Below are 18,561 nucleotides of genomic sequence, written 5' to 3'. Positions count from 1 at the left end.
AGGCTGATGGGCACCCTGGGAATGCTGTGCTTTTGCCTGTTTCTCAGGAGGAGCTCAGTGATGCAAAGTCAATGATTGAAGAAATCAGTGCCAAGCAAGAAGAAATGCAACAGAAAATTGAGCAGCTGCAGCAAGAGAAGCGGCGGGAATCACGGAAAGTGAAAGCTAAGTAAGGGCCCGAACTCCTGGGCTCCAAAAGTGCTAATTAGCAGTGGTGTCCGTTTTGTTCATTTCCTTATAGCTTAATTTCTTAATCTTTTCCTGGCTGGACATGTGTATCAACCCTGATTATTACTGGAAGCTCTAGCCTTCAGTTTACCCCAGGCTTTTAGAAACATACCCCACAGAGCAAACACAGCAGAAAACCACCAACACCTCACTGGGATTCCAGCAGCAAAATAGCCCTAGCAGCTCTCAGGGAAACCAGGGCCTGGTGAAACACACAGACCTGCTAGAGGCATGTTGGGGCAGGAATATTGTTGAAAGTCAGGAGCCTTCACCACTACAGGCTATTGCTAAGCCACCCCCATCCAGACAATAGCAGTGCAGTTTCCCCTTCCAAGCATGCAGGACTCAGTGGGCTCCCAATGGTGCAGTCATGCTCTGCTTTCCTGTCACCAGCCTTTTCTTCTCTGAGCAGGGTCATGCAGGAGCATGTTTGCACACTGCTGGGCCACACTGTTGCTGTGATGAAGCAGATGGCTCATCCACCTTGGCTCTGATTAGCCTCCTTGTGAAAACGGAGTTTTGATGATAGGTGTACAGCTGCCTTGATGCAAACAGTTTGCAAATCTAGGCTACCCCTTAGCTAATTAAGCCATTTAATGAGATGAAATATGCTCTGCAAAAAAACAGATCTGAAATAACCTTCTCCTGTAGCCAGTGGAAGGTACTTCCAGAATGTTGTTCATGAACTGCATCAAAGCCAACTCCATCAAAGGCAACTCCTTTCCTGGTCTCTGCTGGAGTTGTCCTACTTCTGACTTTGTGCTTGTACTTGTACTTAATACTGGTGTCTGCCACAACTGTAGTGTAGGAGCTTCACCTGTAGCATTCATACTTTCCAACTATCTCATTCTTTGTATTTGTACAGAAGAGCACAAAAGGATGATCATGGGTCACAGACAGTGCCTACACCTCTCCAGGGCAGCCCATTTCGATCCATTAACCTCCCAGAACCTGTGCTGATCAATGAAGATTTTACAAGTCTTTTACACAACGTGACTTACGAAAAAGGTAGGAAATACAGTAGGCAAATACAGTGCCTTCCTCAGGAAAAAAAATCCAGAAAAAGGTCACTAGGGTAAGAGGACACCAAGTTTTCCTCAGGTACCAGCAGCACAAAAAGAGAACGGGGGTGCTCCATGTAGCAGCACTGCTCCTGGGTCTGTGCACACACCTCAGCACAGTGTCTCAGGATAGCAACCTTAGTGCTGGCCTGGATTCAGGAGATGCTGCTCTGTGAACACTGTCCCAAAAGCCATTGCTTGCTTCCTCCAAGGAAAGGGAAGCAGGCTGGATCTTCTTCCCTGTAGTGCTAGTGGCACAGACACAGAGCCAAGTAGGAGCCCCTGATAAAAATACTACAACCTGTGGATTTGTTTCCATGTAAGGGAGCAAAGCACTGAAAGGAGGATCACAGGGATTGGTCTGACAGAGAACACCTGGTGTCATTAAGGGGCCATACCAGTGGTTGATTTGACAAGGGGACATGGGAGCTACATATACACACTAGGCTACTGGTGTCACTGCTCCTTGCATATACACACTGCTAGGAGAATCACTGCCCCTTGTTAGCTGTGGAAGCCGCTAACCCATGGTGTCAAGGTTACACCTTGACCAGGAAAACACTGCCAACTGCCAAACACTTGTGAAGCTTGGAATCAAAGAAAAGGTGATGGACCAGAGCGTTTTTTTTCTATAATTAACTGTGGGGGTCTAAACTGGTCTATCACTCTCCTGCTGTTCAGATAGGAAGACTAAAAACATATACATTTAAAATGCCAGCAAAGGCAGAGATTGGATGAAAACCATGTGCTGTGTTCTACTCTGTTCTGCTCAGAATCTGGCCAGTCATGGACCCCCTTCACCCTACTCTGAGGTGGTATGTTAGCCCTCTCCCTCACAACCCTCTTGCACATCCACCTCTCTCACCCACTTTCTCACTCCCACTACCCCTTTCTTTCCAGTTGTCTCACCCCTCCACTCTTAAATAAGCTTCTTTCCACCCAAAATGGCAGCTGTATCTCTATGTCAGGCCTCCATCCTCTTGTTCTGCCTGCTGGCTGCCTTCTACCCAACGTGCACCTACTGAGCAAGGACAAGCCAAGACTGCTCACATTCCTCTGCAGTCATACAGAACCAAGCACAACAGGAACCCCCACATTAGCCTGCCTGCAGGTGCTACTGAAACAAAGACCGCAACAAGAGCCACAACAGTAAAGATCCTCCTTAGTGGAGGATCTAACAGGGGTGTTTCCATAGCAAAAATGTGAAAGACTGAAGGATCTAACCATGACTTGGCTTGGCAGGAGGAAGCCTGCTCTACAGCTGTCTTCTCTTGTAAAGTTTCCCTTTGTACTTCAACAGTGTCTGACACCAGGATCATGCCAATGGGAGAAGGAAGTGTGAAAGTCATAGCAGGTCCAGGTAGGAAAATATTGAACTGTCAAAAAACAGTGGGACAATGATTCAGTTAGACTGCTTGCTTTACTGCACTGAAGAAATGCTTTCAGGGAATGCATTTCATAGGAATGTCTTTCACTTTGCCATGTACCTCCATTTTCATACTTGCAGTTGAGATATGAGAGCAAATGTGCATCCCTGAAGTGCCAAATGCCTGACAGACAATGCAAAGGATTGATATTTGGCAGGGAAAGCCTTTCTGCTGCTGCTTTCACAGGTTTTAAGTGCCTTTGCAGACAGGAAGAATTGAGGCTTACTGATATGGCAAAGAATAATGAGAGTGCCATTTTGCCACTTGGGAAGAGATTGTCTTTGCAGTGACTACACACCAGCGGAACTGGTGAGCTGTTTATTTGCCCACCACCTTCCAGATTCCTTGTAGACATGTCTGAATAGTAACAGAGGAGTTTTTCTCGCAAAAATAAAAATTGGACAGAAGTAAGAGAAGGGTATAGTAAGGGGACACTAAGGATCCTGACCAGCAAAAGGACACATGAAAACAACCATCAGATGTTTGCACTGTTCACTAGAAGCACACACTGTTCTGGGTGTCTCTTTTGCTTGAATCCACTTAAAAAACCAGAGGGAACAAAAGCTACGGAAATGGTCCATTGCAACCCAAATTCAAAGTATTTGCATTAAAGCAATTCCAGCCCAATGGCTCTAAGCACCTGCACCCTCCCCTACCTTCTCTGTGATTTAATAGCCTCAGACTATCAGTCCTGCTGCTGCTGTATCACATCACACTAACAAAATTTTTAAGAGCCATGACAGTTTACATCCATTGAGAATGGCATTTAAATCCAAATTATAATACTTTGTTTCTACAATACCTGCCAATAAGTGTCATATTACCAAGTTCTGAAGTGTCGCAAAACCCTGAAGTGCAACCATACTTGGAATATGTGTTTTTTCTTTTCTAAAGTGTCTCTTATTTTGGACCTTATTTGGCCTGAAAATAAATGCTGGAAGAGTGCAAGCCTTGTTCTGTCAAAGTGCTTGCCAACTGCACTTCTGTTTGTAAATTAATGCTACAAGGCTACAGCCCTTGTGAAACACAAAGAATGCTTCAAACTCTCCTTCCAGTACTTCAAATGAATGATAATACAGGTTAGCTGCCTGCTGTAGCATAATCTGTAAGTGAGATGTCAAGATCCATACAGCTATTTGTCATTGCAGGAGCAACCATAGAGACAGATGACAGCCTCAAGCCTTCCTTGACAACAGAGGGGCAGTCGAAAGTGCATCTGCCATCAACAGTGTGGAAGCAGCCCAAGGACACCAAGGACTGGGGAGATGAATACATTTCCAAAGAGCAACCGGAGAGAGGGAAAGACATGGGCCAAAGTAGATACAGCTCAGCAGACAACATTATATGTGAACCCTCTTTGGCTGGTAAGGACAGAGTGGAAGACTGTCTAGAGAGGCTCAAAGCTGCATTCACATCTGGTGTGAGCTGGTCAGTAATCAGCTTCTACAGAGGGGGATACACAAGCCAGTTTCTCCTGGTAGGGGGAATGCCTCAGGGTCTCAGTCTCCAAGACTTCTGGCCTTTGTATTTGCTGGTCTGTGCCACTGACAGAATTGCTCTCACCCAGGACACCCATTCTCCTCTCCAAGACCTGGCAGGTTCAGAGTACTGATGGGATTGTGACAGTGTAGTTGCTTAAGCGGGTGAAAAATACAACTTTTCATTCTGCAGGAAACTGGATGTGAATCCCTGGTATGAGTTGTTTTGGCTTTGATTGCTTGTTTTGTTATTCTTAGAAAAAAAATGGTATTCATAGGGGAAAACACATTTGCTCTGGAGCTTTCTTAGCAAGCTGTGGCTCCAGTCATGTCTGGGGCATGCTGTAGCATCAGACTATAATTTTATATTTTGGGGAAAGTACACATACAAAGACAAGACATTGGTGTCACTGCGACAGTTTCTCCTTTCATGATTTAATGTCAGATCACCAGTCTAACATGAGGCTGTCCTTGAGGTCAGCATTTCCTCCTTTTTAAACTTAACCATTATCTTCTGGAAGCCAAAAGGCAGAACATCGCTTTGGAGCTGCTGGAGTCAGAAAGGAAATATGTCATCAATCTTTCCCTAATCCTGAAGATCAAGGCCACGTTGCAAGGGCCAGATGTGAAAAGGAGCACCAAAGAGAGAAGGTATTTGATTTAGTGTGCTCTCTCTTTTGGGGAGTTTTCTTCAGTCAATATTCTTTCTGCATCATCCTCTCTCCCACTTTTCCTTCAGAGATCTTTAAACACTTAGAGCTTATTTCTAGTTGAAAATTGGAGGCACTGCAAGGTTTTTGCAGTGATTAAAGACTTTCCTGCCTGTCCTTGCATCTTGGCATTTTGTCCACCTTGCACCACAAACCGTTTCACTACTACTTCATTTCAGTCTCCTTCTGAGTCCCATCAGTCTCCTATTCTTGTTTTGCACGCCTCCTGCCTGGGTAGGAAAAAAGCTTTGTGCATTCACTGCCTGCTTCTCCCAGCCCACAGCTCCAGCTCTAGAAGCTGCTGTGGGCACAAGCCCCTGGCTAGTGGCTGCCATCTATCAGGTATCGATATATACAGACATACACATGTATTTACACACAGACACAAGACCAGTGGGACTGACCCAGCTTAGCACTTAAACCCAGCTCTTTGCAAAGGCCATCCCCTGTGACAGCTGTCTTAGTTCCCAGGATGGGATAGCTCCTACAGCTCTTCCCATTCACTCAGCTTTGGCCTGGGAGTTCCCAGCCCCTAAGCACATTTGGGGAGCGCAGTCCTTGCTAGCTCTCTCTTTTTTAGCTCTTTCCGCTGTCCCTAGGAGTCCCACATCCAAGGAGTCATTTGACAGAAGTTCACTGTGGGACATGTGGTACATGGGTTGATGTGGACTCATTTAAGCAGTTACATGACACACACAGTTCAAACTGAAGCATGATAGTCCAAAGTGAGTTTTTATTTTTACACTTTTTCCCTGGGACCTTTCCATCTAGCAAAATATTTCGATATTTGACATCTTTATCCTGATTCTGGATGAAATCAGCATGAAATGACAGAAAGGCAGCAGCACGTTTTGACCAGCTCTGCAAAGGGTTGGCTTGTTAAAAGGCCTGACAAATGAGACACCATAGCTGGGGAGCTCTCCTCCAAGCACTCTATGGGATGGCTCAGGACCATGGTCCTGCTCCATTAACCACATCAACATTGCCTTGGGCTTCTTAGTTCTGCAAATTCTGGTCAGCTACACAATGCACTGGAGAGTCAGACTACGAAACCTTCAAAACACTGTAATAATAGCCTACTGGAGAGGGTACCTGCCTGTACATAGCAGCCAAAACAGGGCCTCCTGGTGCAGGCAGGACTCCAATAAAAGTAGTTAATAATACCTGTGTTTAAAGCAAGCCTGTGCTGACTACCCATGAATGCACATTTCAGCAGTACATGCTTAGGGCTGAGCTTCTGCTCTGTGTAACCAGTCTGATATCGTCTCCCTTCAGTTTCTTCCCCAACTCTTTGCGGTACCTGGTCCAGCAGCATGTTGATTTACTTCACGCTCTACAGGAGCGAGTCCTGAGCTGGCCACGACAAGGGATCCTAGGAGACATCTTCCTGAAGTTAACAAATGATGAGGTATGTTACAGATATCTCTGGACTCTTCTGTTATGGTTCATGATGCTGTGCTGATGGCCCACAGGTGAGCCGAGATACCTTGCAGCAGAGGGGCTCTGCTGTGAAGCTGTGTCTAGGGTAAGGCCTTTCAGCCAGACTCCTTTGAGCAGCGTCCCAGTGCATGGTAGCCCCTTTGTCATAGTATTTGGTTGGTCAGGGAGCCCACATGCCAGACCCAACTGGGGGCATGCAGCCACATAGCACAGCCCTATAATAAATGCATGACACCTAGACTTGGTTGCAGGAGCCACACATAAGCCTTGACAGCTTGGATGTCTGTATTCAGAGTGAGGGTGTGAAAAGAGCGTGTTTCTTATGCTCCCCTTCCCCAGTACACTTTGCTCAGAGTTACGACAAGCGGGTGGGCAGGCCCCTTATCCTGTATGGTTTGTAGCCCCAGGTAAAACAGCACCTCCTTCTCAGGGTGAAGGTCTGCCCAACCCCTGGCGAGCAGTGGGACCTCTCCTGGAAGGATGTGTAAAAACTCATCCAATGCTGTATAAATTTTAAGAGTCTTAAATAAGAAAAGCTTCTTCCTCTCCAGCCTCTCTACCCCTCCTATCTCCTATAAAGCTTTTATACACTGTGCTCAACAGCTGAACACATTTTATTAAACAGCCTTTCTTGAAAAGTCCCAAGCCCTGAAAACTTCACACAGTTAGCAGCTCTGCTCCACTAATGAGCTCCCAGGAGTGATGGTGGGGAATCAACCGTTTCTTGTTCTGGCTGGCTCTATGACCAAAAATCTCTCTTAAGCTTCCTTGTTCTTTTCTTTTTTCCTTTTGTAAGAATAATTTTCTGGACTACTATGTTGCTTACCTGAGGGACCTGCCAGAATGCATCTCTCTGATCCACGTGGTGATCCTGAAGGAGGTAAACTTCCTGCCTGCTTCACAGACATGTAATGGCAACATGCAAGCCTGGATCTCTTCCTGTTATGCCTGCCCATGATAGGACTCTTCTGCCAATCCACTTGTTCTGTTACCAAATGCCAGTTTCCCAAATGTTGCCATGGCTGATATGCACCTACAAAAGGCAGTAGCATGTTCACCACTGTAACCAAAGCTATGCCATAAAATAATGTCTCAGATCAAATCTCCCAGAAAGCTTGCCTATGCACATGCTATCCAGACCTGTCCCAGGCAAACAGAAAATGGAGGGCTCATCCAAACAGGGAGACCAAGAGTGAGGCTGTAAGAGAGAAAACAGTCTCTACTGTTCAGCTTCAGGTATTTGATCTCACACCCTTGATTCTTGGTTTAAACTAGGAAAGTTAAAGATAAAGGTAGTTTAATAAAGTGCAATAACTAAACCACACTAGCTCACTCCCAAGACATCTTAATTTAGAAGTCAATCTAATTTTGTTCAATTCATTTGGACCTAAACTAAGAAATTCATTCTGAACAACAGTGTCTACTTGGGGTTTCAATGAAACTTAACTAGTGCACTTTAAACATACAACCTTAATTAATTAGGCTGAGCATCCCTCATAGATAATCTCCAACCTAAGGAATTTCATCCTTAGGACTAGTATTGCTGCTAGAAGGAGCTGCAAATATCACTTTCAGAAGCAAGATGAAAACTGGTGTATTGTCACACACAGCTGCCATTTGACTGGTGTGCTCCTGTGAACTGCTGTAACTACTTACAGCATAACTACTCATTAAACCCCAGAACCATTTGGAAGCAGACATCTTTTATGGGTGGGAGAGACTCTGAAGTTGCTTTCTCTATTTCAGGTAGAAGAAGAAATCAAGTCTGATCTCTACATTCTCTTCTTCCATATAGTCCAGCGAATCCCTGAATACCTTATTCATTTACAGGTAGGGCCCCAGGATGGAAACTGTCTTGTTGAACTCTTACTACAACATGTGACTTTTAACTTAGAGCTGCTATTCAGGCATGTGTAGGTACAGGGCTTCTGGCTAACCCAGTGGGCTCTCTGAAAAAAACCTCTGAAAGGGAAAGCCAGCTAAGAATAGCTTAGTTTTCATTATTTTCACCTGAAGCTTCCTTCTATTTGCCAGTTTCTCCATTTGGCATGACAGAACCAACTTTTGTCCCCTGGGAAGCTAAGAGCTCTGCTGCCTGCTGCTCTGGGAGAACAGGAGGCCAGAGGTGGGGCACATTACCATGAGCTCCAACTTAACTCCTGTAACAGACCTGGCCTCTTTGCTGAGTGGTCCACATGCCTGTTAGCTGAGACTGAGAGGGCTAGAGGCTCCTAGGGCCCAACCACCTTTCCTACACAGAGCTTGCTGATAAAAAGAGTTCTGGTTCACACAGAAAGCAAGCCCTATAAAAACAAGGGATCGGTTTATTTATCCAATGCTAAACTCAACCAGTGCATCACCCACACGTCCCATGATTACATTTACAGTGGCTACTTGTGTATTTGCACTGGAGTAGTAGGAGGCAGGCCCTGTCCAAGTCCCTCAGAAACTGGTGCTGCCTAGAAGAGTTCCCACCATGCTCCCACAGGGCAGTGCCATGGGAACTCCAGAGCACTAATCCATGGTCCCAATAGCACCTTCTCCCCAGAAAGGGTTAGGACACCCTCCAAACAGCCTGCTCTCCTTTGTGCCCCAGAATGTCCTGAAGTTCACGGAGCAAGAGCATCCTGACTATTACCTGCTGCTGGTGTGTGTGCAGCGCCTCCGGGTTTTCATCTCACACTATAGCCTCCTCTTCCAATGCAATGAAGACCTGCTTATACAGAAGAGGAAAAAGCTGAAGAAGTAAGCACAACATCAGCTCATTCTCTCTATCACCAGGGAAAGGGAGGTGTGGGGGAAGCCTGGAAATAGGGGGTTTAGGTCCAGGCAAGATCAACAGGTACATTGCTCTGTTGAAATAAAACAAAGCCCTTTGCATACGAATGCTGGAGAAGGCCCATTATTGGCATTTGTCCTCCAAACTGAGGTCAGATTCGGGGTGGGCCCTTCTGTCTAACTCTGAGAGTGAAAGGAAAATCAGTTTAATCCTTCTAAACAGAGCAGCCACATGTTTCATGGGAACATTTGATTCCTTAAGCTGATGGCAAAGTCATGCCCCAGTGGGAGAATACATGGGTACTTAGCTGCTTTGGCAGCTTGGGGCCCTGGTGAATGCCAAGACTGTTGCCTGAAGCCCTCATAGGCTGAGAAAGAACAGTGTTATTTTACTGGGGGAGTGGGGTGGGAGAAACAAAAGCCTCCCATAATCTGTTTGAGATGAACTGTGACAGAAATGACCCGGAATGTAGATTCTCAAGTTGTGGTTCAGAAGAGTGCCTTGAAATGAAGACTTTTTACTAAAATCAAAATCTGGTTGCCTTTGCTCCTTGTGGTGATTCACTGGGGGAGCAAGACAAGATCAAATGTCAAGGGAAGCTTCCAAATATGGAGGGTGGTAAAGGGCTGGAGCAGACTGGCAGGGAGGGACTGCTATAAGGAGAGGCATTAAGAACAGGACAGAAAGCAGGATGCCCTGCTGCCTGGGACAGACTATGTCCTTGCTTGGGGCGGGAAGAGGTGAATGGGAATATTAAGGTCTCTCCCAGCCCTGTTTTCTGTGATTCTACATGCTCGTGCTCATTCCCTGCCTTATTTCTTAGCACGACGATGGATTTCTCCTCCCTCAGGTCATCCCTGGTGAAGCTGTACAAAGGTCTCACCTCCCAGTGTACCAGCCAAGAGGTTTCTCCAACACCCAGTGCAACATCTATCCGGGACAGCGGGATCCACTCTGAAGAGACAATACAGTCATTCCCACCAGCACCTTCCTCTGGCACGACAACCCCGTAAGCCTATTGTCCTAGTAGAAGGCTTTCAAAGTAGGCTGAAAACTCTCTCCTCAACCATATTATGCCAGTGACACTAGGCAGTTACAGACTGTCATTTCCAAGACTACTCCCTGTGTATGCATAGAGAGATGAAGGGCTGGCTCCTTCCTGCTATCCACTACCATGTGGCTTACCAGCAGGAAACATTTCAGAGCTCTACCCAGGGCTGTCAATGCTCTTGCTAGCTGTCTTAACAGTGTACCAGGGAGGACATGTATTTGTGTAGGCCTGGCAGTGGTGTGCGTAGTAACACTCCACATTATTCACTGTCAACATTACAAGAGCTAGGAAACATGACCAAGGTCTCAGACTATCAAAAAAAGTACTTTTCCACACAGCACGTCATTGAATGATGGGACTCACTATCACAAGATGCAAGTACAAATGGGTTAAAAAAGACACAAGAATAATTCACGAAAGACAGGGCTATTGATAGCACCCAGCAATCTTTGGCCATTTCTAGCCTACTGATAGGTACCAACTGAGATGATCATCAGAGAAGCACGCTAGACTTGCCTTTTTTCTTATGTCAGCAATTTGTGGCTGTTGTGCTTCCTTACATCATTTGACACTAACAAGAAGAGTTTGGCTTCATCATTCTGAGTCTCCCTCAAGTGTTAGTGTTATTAGATCAATCCCCAGCTGCCTTCTCACCAGGTTAACCAAACCAATCTCCCTCCCCTCACAGATGTAACACTCCAGGCCCCCATCTTGGTAGCCTCAGCTGGCACCTCCCCAGTTTCCCCACATTCATCCTGAACTGAGGACCCAACATGGGTCCAGGTGGGGCCTCATCAGCACTGAACAGAAGTGGGGAAAATAACTCCCCAGGCTCAGCTCCTAATACAGCTCAGGTCAGGGTTTGCCTTGTCTGCCATGAGAGCATGCTGTCAGCTCATCTTTACCCTGGCATTGGCTATAACCCCAAGTTCATACCAGGGCTGCTGCTCAACCCAAATCTCCCAGCCTGGTCTGATGCATGGGGTTATCTTGCCCCAGATGCAGAGCTCTGCACATCTTGAACATCACAAGGTTTCTGTTCCCCTATTCCATTCATTATGTCCTCAGAAGATGGCAGTGGAACTTTCCTAAGTAGTGTTCGTTAAGGGCCATGGAAGTACACACCCTGCACCTAATACCTCATCCAATGCAGTACTCTCTGCTGACTTACACAAAAAAGGTAGCAGCCCTCCAAGTACTCCTGACACACTTCTGGGGACAGAGTCACCCTACCCAAGAGAGGAACCTTGTCCACCTGAAATGACAATCAGACCACTGGAAAGTAAGACACAGCCCCTACATTACAAAAAGAGAAGGAAAGTAAAAATCCACAATGCAGATGAACAGGAGAGAAATGGAGCAGTTGGCTTCTCATCTCAGTTTCTATTAATTTCATGGTGTCGAGTACAAAAGTCAGCCAAAGCTACTGGATAAGCAGTTCTACCCTTACAAGTTTGCTCCTGCTAACCCAGCCAGGCAATTTCTGTTAGTGGCAGCTCTGTTACTGTTCTCCAAGATATGAAAATACCTTTTGGCCTTAAAAGCAAGAGAACGGGGCTGGGGGAGCGAGGGGGGCTTGTCACGCTGTCTCTCAGTCATCCTTTAGTATTCCACTTCCTTCTGTTTTTTTGTTTTGTTTTATTTCTTATTTTTAAGGCATTTGATGCCCCAGATGAAGAAACCCCAGCCAACCGTGATGGAGAACATCCAAGCTGTAAAGCCCCCTGACTGGGAAATGGAAAGTAGAAAACATGAGAGGCCAGAGAACATCCTTGCATCCTCTCAGCTCACAGAGCAGGAACTCAAGGCTCTGACAGCCCCCTTACAGTCCATCCCTGAAATGGAGTATGAAGCACCACCGGCTGATGCGGTGGGAAACACTGAGAGAGCCATTAGGACCTCTGTGGAGCTGCTGCAGGATGCGAGGAACTTTGCACCAAGCTACGAAGAGTTCGACTACCCTGGGGAGGTTTTCACCCTGCCAGGCCCCTATGAAGATGATACCTTCCAAAACCTCACTCTCTTTGAGAATTGCTCCCCGGCCTCTTCCGAGTCCAGCTTAGACATTTGCTTCCTTAGGCCTGTTAACTTCACATCAGAGCCAGAGAGGACAGATCATGCCTTACAGCCATTGCCTAAGAGCTGCACTCCCGTTAGCAGCAGTACTTACAAGCGTGAGATGTTCCACAGCAAAGGCAAGCAGCTGAGCAGGTCTCTGAAGGAGCTGCCGAGGAGCGCTGAGGGTGTGAGCACCAGACTCTACAGCACACGGAGCAGCAGTGGGAGCCGGCTGCAGCAGAAGCAGGAGAGGAATGTCCAGCCTCACATGATCTCAGCCTCATCTCGAAGCTCCCAAAGGAGCTACTTCCCCCCACAGAGAGGAGCGGGTGAAAAACAGAGCTTTTTGGAAGTAAGGAGGCTTAAATAGGAGGAGAGAAAAAAAAAAAAAAGGCACATGGTGGTGCAGAAGCAGCGGCAGCAGCAGGAGAAAGATCTGAGATACAGTTAGGGCAGAACATGCCAAAACAACTTCCAAGTCCACAAATTCAAAGTCCTCATCTGCATGTACATGCCCAAGGGAGGGACAAGACAGCTCCTTTTCACACACATCTTCCCTGGGGACAAGCATAGGCTTGAGGCACACAGCTGGCTGAGTGACAGCCAAAACACCCTTGAGACAAGCTAGCCTCTTTTGTCTCTCTAGCTGTCATTAAGCTTCCCCCACAAGTAAATGTTGTATCTGATCAGGGTCACTAAGTATGCGCAAAGCTGTTCAAAATTAGTGCTATAGGGTGGCATCCAGTTAAAAAGGTGCTTTCCACCTGCTGTGAGGAGTACTGGGTTAAGAAAACCCATGGATTTAGTATCAGATCCTCAGCCAGTGTAAACCAGCATAACTCGGCTGAACTCAGCCCATTTACACCAGCAAGGATCTGGTCCATGGGTTTTGTTTCACCTGTGTTTGTTGCATGGATCATAGACCCATGCTAAAGTCTGTGTGAAAACAGACAAAGCCCAGCAACCGTGTCCTGCAGACAACCACTGGCATGGCAGGTGGCACTCTAGCCCTTCAGGGACACCAAGTCTTGCAGGAACAATGTTTCTGTAGTCTGCAGTGCCTGTTCAGAGTCAGCTTTGAGCTGTCACAGTTGGGGGGGAAGATGCCCTTCACACTTCCTGGGGAAGAGGCCAAGGGTGCTTGTGAGGTACTTAGCTAGTTCTCTCAGTGCTGCCTGGAGAAACACCCTCCTGTTAAAATGAGGCAATGATGAGATGCAGATGAGGCTGTAGATGCAGATGATGATGGGAGGAAGGTTCCAATAGCCTGACTGAAAAGGCAGCAAGGAAACCTCAAAAGAAGAGAGAGAAAAAAGCCTAGTGAGTGAAGGAGGCGGTGGATGGCTGAGCAGGGGAGATGAGGCAGAGGAAGAAGAGCCATGGGGACACAGCCCCCCCCCAGAAACAGGAGCCTGTGAGCTCTTTGGCACTCACGTTCACAGAGCTATGGCCCACAGCAGGGTGCACATGTGGAGCTAGTCCAGAAGTGCAGGACATGTTCTCCCCCACAGAGCAAAGGAGACCACTGTGGCAGTGGTGGGCAGAACTGGAAAAAAAGGACTTGTCCAGAGCCTTGCTGAGAGGAACTCAGCACTCTCCTGAAAGGCGGAGAGATCTTTTAGTGGCACATTTACCACAAGGTGTCTGTGCTAATGAAGCCTTCTGCCCCACAGATATAAAACCAGGCAGCAGCAGAGCCAACAGAAGTCTTTCACACCATATCAGCTCAAGAAGCCTGAAGCCTCCCTGCCCTAGGGTAAACAGAGCTCATGAGAAAGGAGAGGGTGGGAAGTTCCTTCAATTCCCCATGCGGGCTTGCTCCCTCGTTGACAAAAGGGGCGAGTAAGCTCCCCCTAAACAAAAAGCTTAGCAAGGAAGCCTCCAGTTCCCTCTAACAATACTTATCCTTCCGCTCCTCTGCCACTGCCTCAGCCTCAGAGCCAGCAACAAGCTCTCTGCAGAGGTACCAGTGCTGCCGAGGCCTAAGTGACCTGTTGTCTCTCAGCCTTGCCAGCACCTCCTCACCCACCAGGTCCCTCCTAGCACAGAGAGAGAGAGAGAAGGGGACAAGGATGTGAGGTTGCAAATGCTGGTTAAATTGTCTTTTCCCTTTTAGGAGCTCCATGCAGAAGACAACACCAGGTTCTGCCAGAAGGATGACAATGAGCAAACATCCTTCAGCGACCACAACCCACGGCACGAGCCCAAGGGGGGTTTCCGGAGCTCCTTCCGCAAGCTCTTCAAAAAGAAATAAGCAGCCCCAAGAAAGGCAGGCCGCAGCCTAAGCGCAACAGTGCTTCCCCAGGTCCCTGAGGGTGGAGACAGACAGCAAGGCCCCAAGATCCCCCAACTAACACAGTAGGTGGAGGGGTGGGGGAGAGGAGACTGTCACAACTGCCTTACAAACGCATCGTGCTCTTCCTAGCACAGGGCAGGGCCAGGCTATGGGTTGAAGTGGAGCTCAGCCAGCAGGTCCAATAAGCACAGGAACTTGCTAGCTTTCACCCCTGCCTGACTTAACTTTCCTTGGAGTTTTGGAAAGCTTTGGCCAAATCCCACTATCTTCTCCTCCCCCTCATCCCCCAATGCTGCTTGATTTGCCATACATCTTTGCTCTTCCAAATTCAAGCCAAGTCTAATTTGGGCTCACCCACAACAGAGGGGTTACCTTTGCAGCCTTGGCATCCTGGCCAGAAGTCTGAAATTCCCCTCTTTCCTCCACTTTCCAAAGAAAAACCACCATCAAAGATGTCTTCCAGGAGGCCAGCTTGCATTACCCTGCTGGTTTGAGGTCTAATAAGCATCAGCTGAAGTACCTGGGCTTTGTACTGCTTAATCAGCAGCATCCTTTCTTTTGGACTTCCATCACTCCTCAAAATCCTCCTTCACCTTTTATGCAGCGTGCTGTTTCTCAACTTGCCTCCTGCTGTATGAATCTCTGCTCCGGCTGTCGGAATTGCCTGTGTCTCCAGGCAGGTGACGTAGGCTGAGCCCAGGACCTGCCACAAGACACAAAGGCTCTTCTCCACCTTATCCCCACTGTGGATCGATGCAGACACTGACACAGTCAACCAGTGTCCTGGCTCTTGGTAATACACCTGAAATACTCTTTGCTAACTCTCTTTGGCCTGACACCACCTTACAAGCCTCATCATGTGCAGCACCCTGCTTTGGAGCAGTTCTAGCTAAAATTGAGGCAGTAGGGCAGAAGAGTCAATGGTGCCCCATGTTCAAAGTCACAAACCCTCCTTCTTGTGCAAGGATACTCTTCCTCCCACAATGAGGCCACACAGATGCCACCCTCCTTGCATCTCAATATGACAAACCCTCAGTAACGCTGTTCTCTGCAGAAGACTATAGCTTTTGTTAAAAAGAAAGCATGGAGAAAAACACAGCCCTCTGGTCCGACATCCATGTCACACCCCAGCAGCCCATTGGTATAGGGCTGTGGTGTTAGCTGAAGTTGGGGCATGCTGAGGGCAGTTTCAAGAGGAAATGTGGTTTTATCACCTTATTTTGGGAGAGTTGGGACACTGGTCTGTCATAAAGAACAGCTTCACCTGAAGAGGTTGTGAACTGTTTCTGTGGGGCCCAACAGCAACGTCTCAGGGGAAATATGCAAGGCTGTGTGAGGGTCTGGGACTCCAACACCAGTGCAAAGGTGACTGAATCTGGTGCCAAGAGAAGAGCACCCACCATGCTGCATGGCTCTCCTGGCAGCAGCAACGGTATAGGGAGGGCCCAGAGCAGGTATCCTTGGCTGCAGTGGCTAACACCCACTGCAGATGCAGGGTGTATAGCTCTCCTACAGTGTCAACTGACCTGCATCTACCTTTCCTCCTCTGGTGGAGGTGAAGAGGTGTGTGTGAAAAGGGTTATCCACCTAAGACAGACAAAAAACATCTTTTATCTCAATCAAAGTTTTCCCAACATTTCAAGAAAGTGACCAAGAAAAACCCCAGGGATTACAATGTTTTGGCTGATACCTGCCCCATATATTTTACTGGACCCAAAATAGTTCCCAAAAATCCATTTCTGCTCCTTACAAAGAGGAAAAAAGCATCATTCCCCACCCCCCAGCTTTTGGAAACTATTCTGGGAAGATTTTTTTTTAATTTAAGGTTTTTAATGACAAAAAACCCTTTCCATCTCTTTCCTTCTCCCTCATATCCTCATTAAATTACAAATTCCCTGGCCCTTCCCAGTCAGGACCGCTCCATGCTGAACAGCCACTGCATCATGAAGACACTTCCTAGGATTTCGCAGCTTTCAGTCAGACAGTGCAGGGCCAGGATAGAAATACGTGAGAAGAGCCAGAAACTTGTAACTGAAGCATCAGCAAAGTCTGTTTGTTCTGCAAAGGAATCAGCCATAGGCAGACCTATTTGTTTTTCCATGGAACCAGAGTTATAGCAATATGGATGAGTTTCCCCTGTAATGCACTGATGCTGTCAAAGGCTCTGATGCTTGTGTCTTTGGTCTCATATATAACAACACTTCTACCTTTCATAGAACGAACTTGCTCCTCACATTTGCCAGGCAGATGTCAGGACAGAAACAGGACAACTGGGAAAACCTACCTGCTAACATCTCCTGGGTGAGGAAATCCTTCCAAAGTGGCAGACCCTGCTTGTAAAATGCACATGGATTTTAGCTTCTGTTTTAGTGATTTAAGGCATGGTCAGAATTGATGGTTATTTCCTTCTGATCCTGTATGAGTTCTTACTTCCAGGCCTAAGTATATCATTTGAGATGTCCTTGTACCTGCTCAGAATCTGCAAATGTAAATAAAATGAATGAATAATGCTCAGCACCACACAGAAACACACAACCTCTTGCAGGATCCGATCCAACTTCACCTTTAGTGTACGTGTGTGCTCTGGATTATTCTTCTTCCTATGCCAAATAAACGTTGCTTTTAAATAACACTGTTGTCTTTTGCACTGAATCAGCCATAAGGTTGTATCCATTAAAAGGAGAAACATATGTTTCTCAGGTCCCTTTCTGAGGCAACATTACTTACAAAATCCTGTTCCCCTGCACACAGAGTCATGCGAGAAGACTGTTTCCATACACCTGGTTCCAAGACTCTTACCCAGCACTCAGCTGACTCACTCTCTAGGCTTCTGGTCAAGATCCTGTTGTTGGTGCAGCTCACTGACATTTCTTCAGCTCCTTCCTCCATCTCCTTTGCTCCTTCTGCTGCTTCAAGTTACAGACACATGAGCTTTCACAAAAAAATCCCATGAGCCTTCTCCACTGACATACACACCACTGTAATTTCAACTATCCAACTCTGTAAGAGATCTTAATATCTTCCTGTATATCACAAATGTCTGTCACATACCAAGTTCTTTTGAAAGTTTAATTCCAGTTCTGACTATCAATACTATCTTACCTTTGCCACACTCTCAGCAGGTCCAAAACAATGACACCACAAACAGGGACAACTCAGCCATGGTGCTCACACCTCACCATGCACCTGCAAGCGTGCGTAGCGTTCCTCCTACTGCTCTGTAGCTCCCTGCAGTGTTGTGTCACTTGAGGACAGTGGTCTCAGAGATTAGCATATGCCAGCAGAGTTTTAAATCAACAGTCCAAATGTAGTTTTATTCCTGTGCAAATCTACTGGGGTATTTCCTCCTCAAATCTCTTTCAATCATACGGATGCAGAACGTGCCTATCAGCTAGCTGCTGGGGAACCGCCAGCAACTGAGACAGCCCCCAACAGGACATGCTCTCATTGTGGCTGTGACTCTTCCAGATCACCTCTCCATGGCTACACTCCCTGCTTAAGTCAGCCACCCTACACTCTCCTCAGATTATGGGTAACTGACTTTCAGTGCTGGTCAAATGTATCCTCTCACCACTTCACTCCTCTAAACCAGCATAACTGAGGCTACTTCTAAGTTTACATAACTTAGGCACTTTCTTCTACTTTTTTTCCCCTGAGTTGCAATGTAGAGGAAGCAAGGATACAAGTTCTTAGAGTATTTTCACCTCAGTACAAGTCATGTACTTGTACAAGTAACAAATATTCCTTGCCAAGGGCAAAAACCACTTCAACAGGTTCCAAGGAATCCAGTTGCTTTTTCCAAACTCTACACAAAGTTGTTAGGGCCCCTTGCTCATGCCTAAACAGGAGAGGAACTGGGGCATGCATAGTACTGTCTTTGGCCACTGTTTGGTTTTGTGGTTTCTGTGGGGTGGATTAAGATGGAGGAGGCTACCGTGAATATTAAGCAGTTTCTACTTGTGAGTGGTTTTCATTTATTCACTCTGTTCTTTGAATGCAGATGTTTTGCCTATTGCCAGATACAAGATATTAA

At 46.9% G+C, this 18,561-nt stretch overlaps 1 protein-coding gene and 1 long non-coding RNA gene across 3 annotated transcripts in view; one reads left to right on the top strand and one right to left on the bottom strand.

Moving 5' to 3' along the window:
• Positions 1–16,841, top strand: part of ARHGEF33 (Rho guanine nucleotide exchange factor 33) — a 34,652-nt gene extending 17,811 nt beyond the window's left edge. Inside the window, exons 5-16 of one of the 2 annotated variants that reach the window (XM_072857223.1) lie at positions 48–169; positions 1,094–1,236; positions 2,590–2,649; positions 3,865–4,080; positions 4,716–4,845; positions 6,180–6,312; positions 7,141–7,224; positions 8,091–8,174; positions 8,941–9,089; positions 9,947–10,132; positions 11,831–12,584; positions 14,349–16,841. In XM_072857223.1, the coding sequence (XP_072713324.1) occupies positions 48–169; positions 1,094–1,236; positions 2,590–2,649; positions 3,865–4,080; positions 4,716–4,845; positions 6,180–6,312; positions 7,141–7,224; positions 8,091–8,174; positions 8,941–9,089; positions 9,947–10,132; positions 11,831–12,584; positions 14,349–14,486 (2,199 nt within the window). In that variant the 3' untranslated portion in view covers positions 14,487–16,841. The remainder of the gene's footprint in view (positions 1–47; positions 170–1,093; positions 1,237–2,589; positions 2,650–3,864; positions 4,081–4,715; positions 4,846–6,179; positions 6,313–7,140; positions 7,225–8,090; positions 8,175–8,940; positions 9,090–9,946; positions 10,133–11,830; positions 12,585–14,348) is intronic. The other variant, XM_072857224.1, reaches the window with a different exon arrangement.
• On the bottom strand, positions 5,692–16,947 carry LOC140649690 (uncharacterized). The gene is made up of 7 exons (XR_012041712.1): positions 16,813–16,947; positions 16,055–16,115; positions 15,049–15,231; positions 10,007–10,077; positions 8,983–9,057; positions 7,171–7,377; positions 5,692–6,291 (listed from the first exon to the last, which is right to left on the bottom strand). It is a non-coding gene; the product is annotated as an uncharacterized lncRNA (long non-coding RNA).
• Between the last annotated feature and the right edge of the window lie 1,614 nt (positions 16,948–18,561).

Source organism: Ciconia boyciana, chromosome 3 (genome assembly GCF_034638445.1).
Source record: "Ciconia boyciana chromosome 3, ASM3463844v1, whole genome shotgun sequence".
NCBI classification, from domain to species: domain Eukaryota; kingdom Metazoa; phylum Chordata; class Aves; order Ciconiiformes; family Ciconiidae; genus Ciconia; species Ciconia boyciana.
This window is presented reverse-complemented; position numbering and strand designations above follow the sequence as displayed.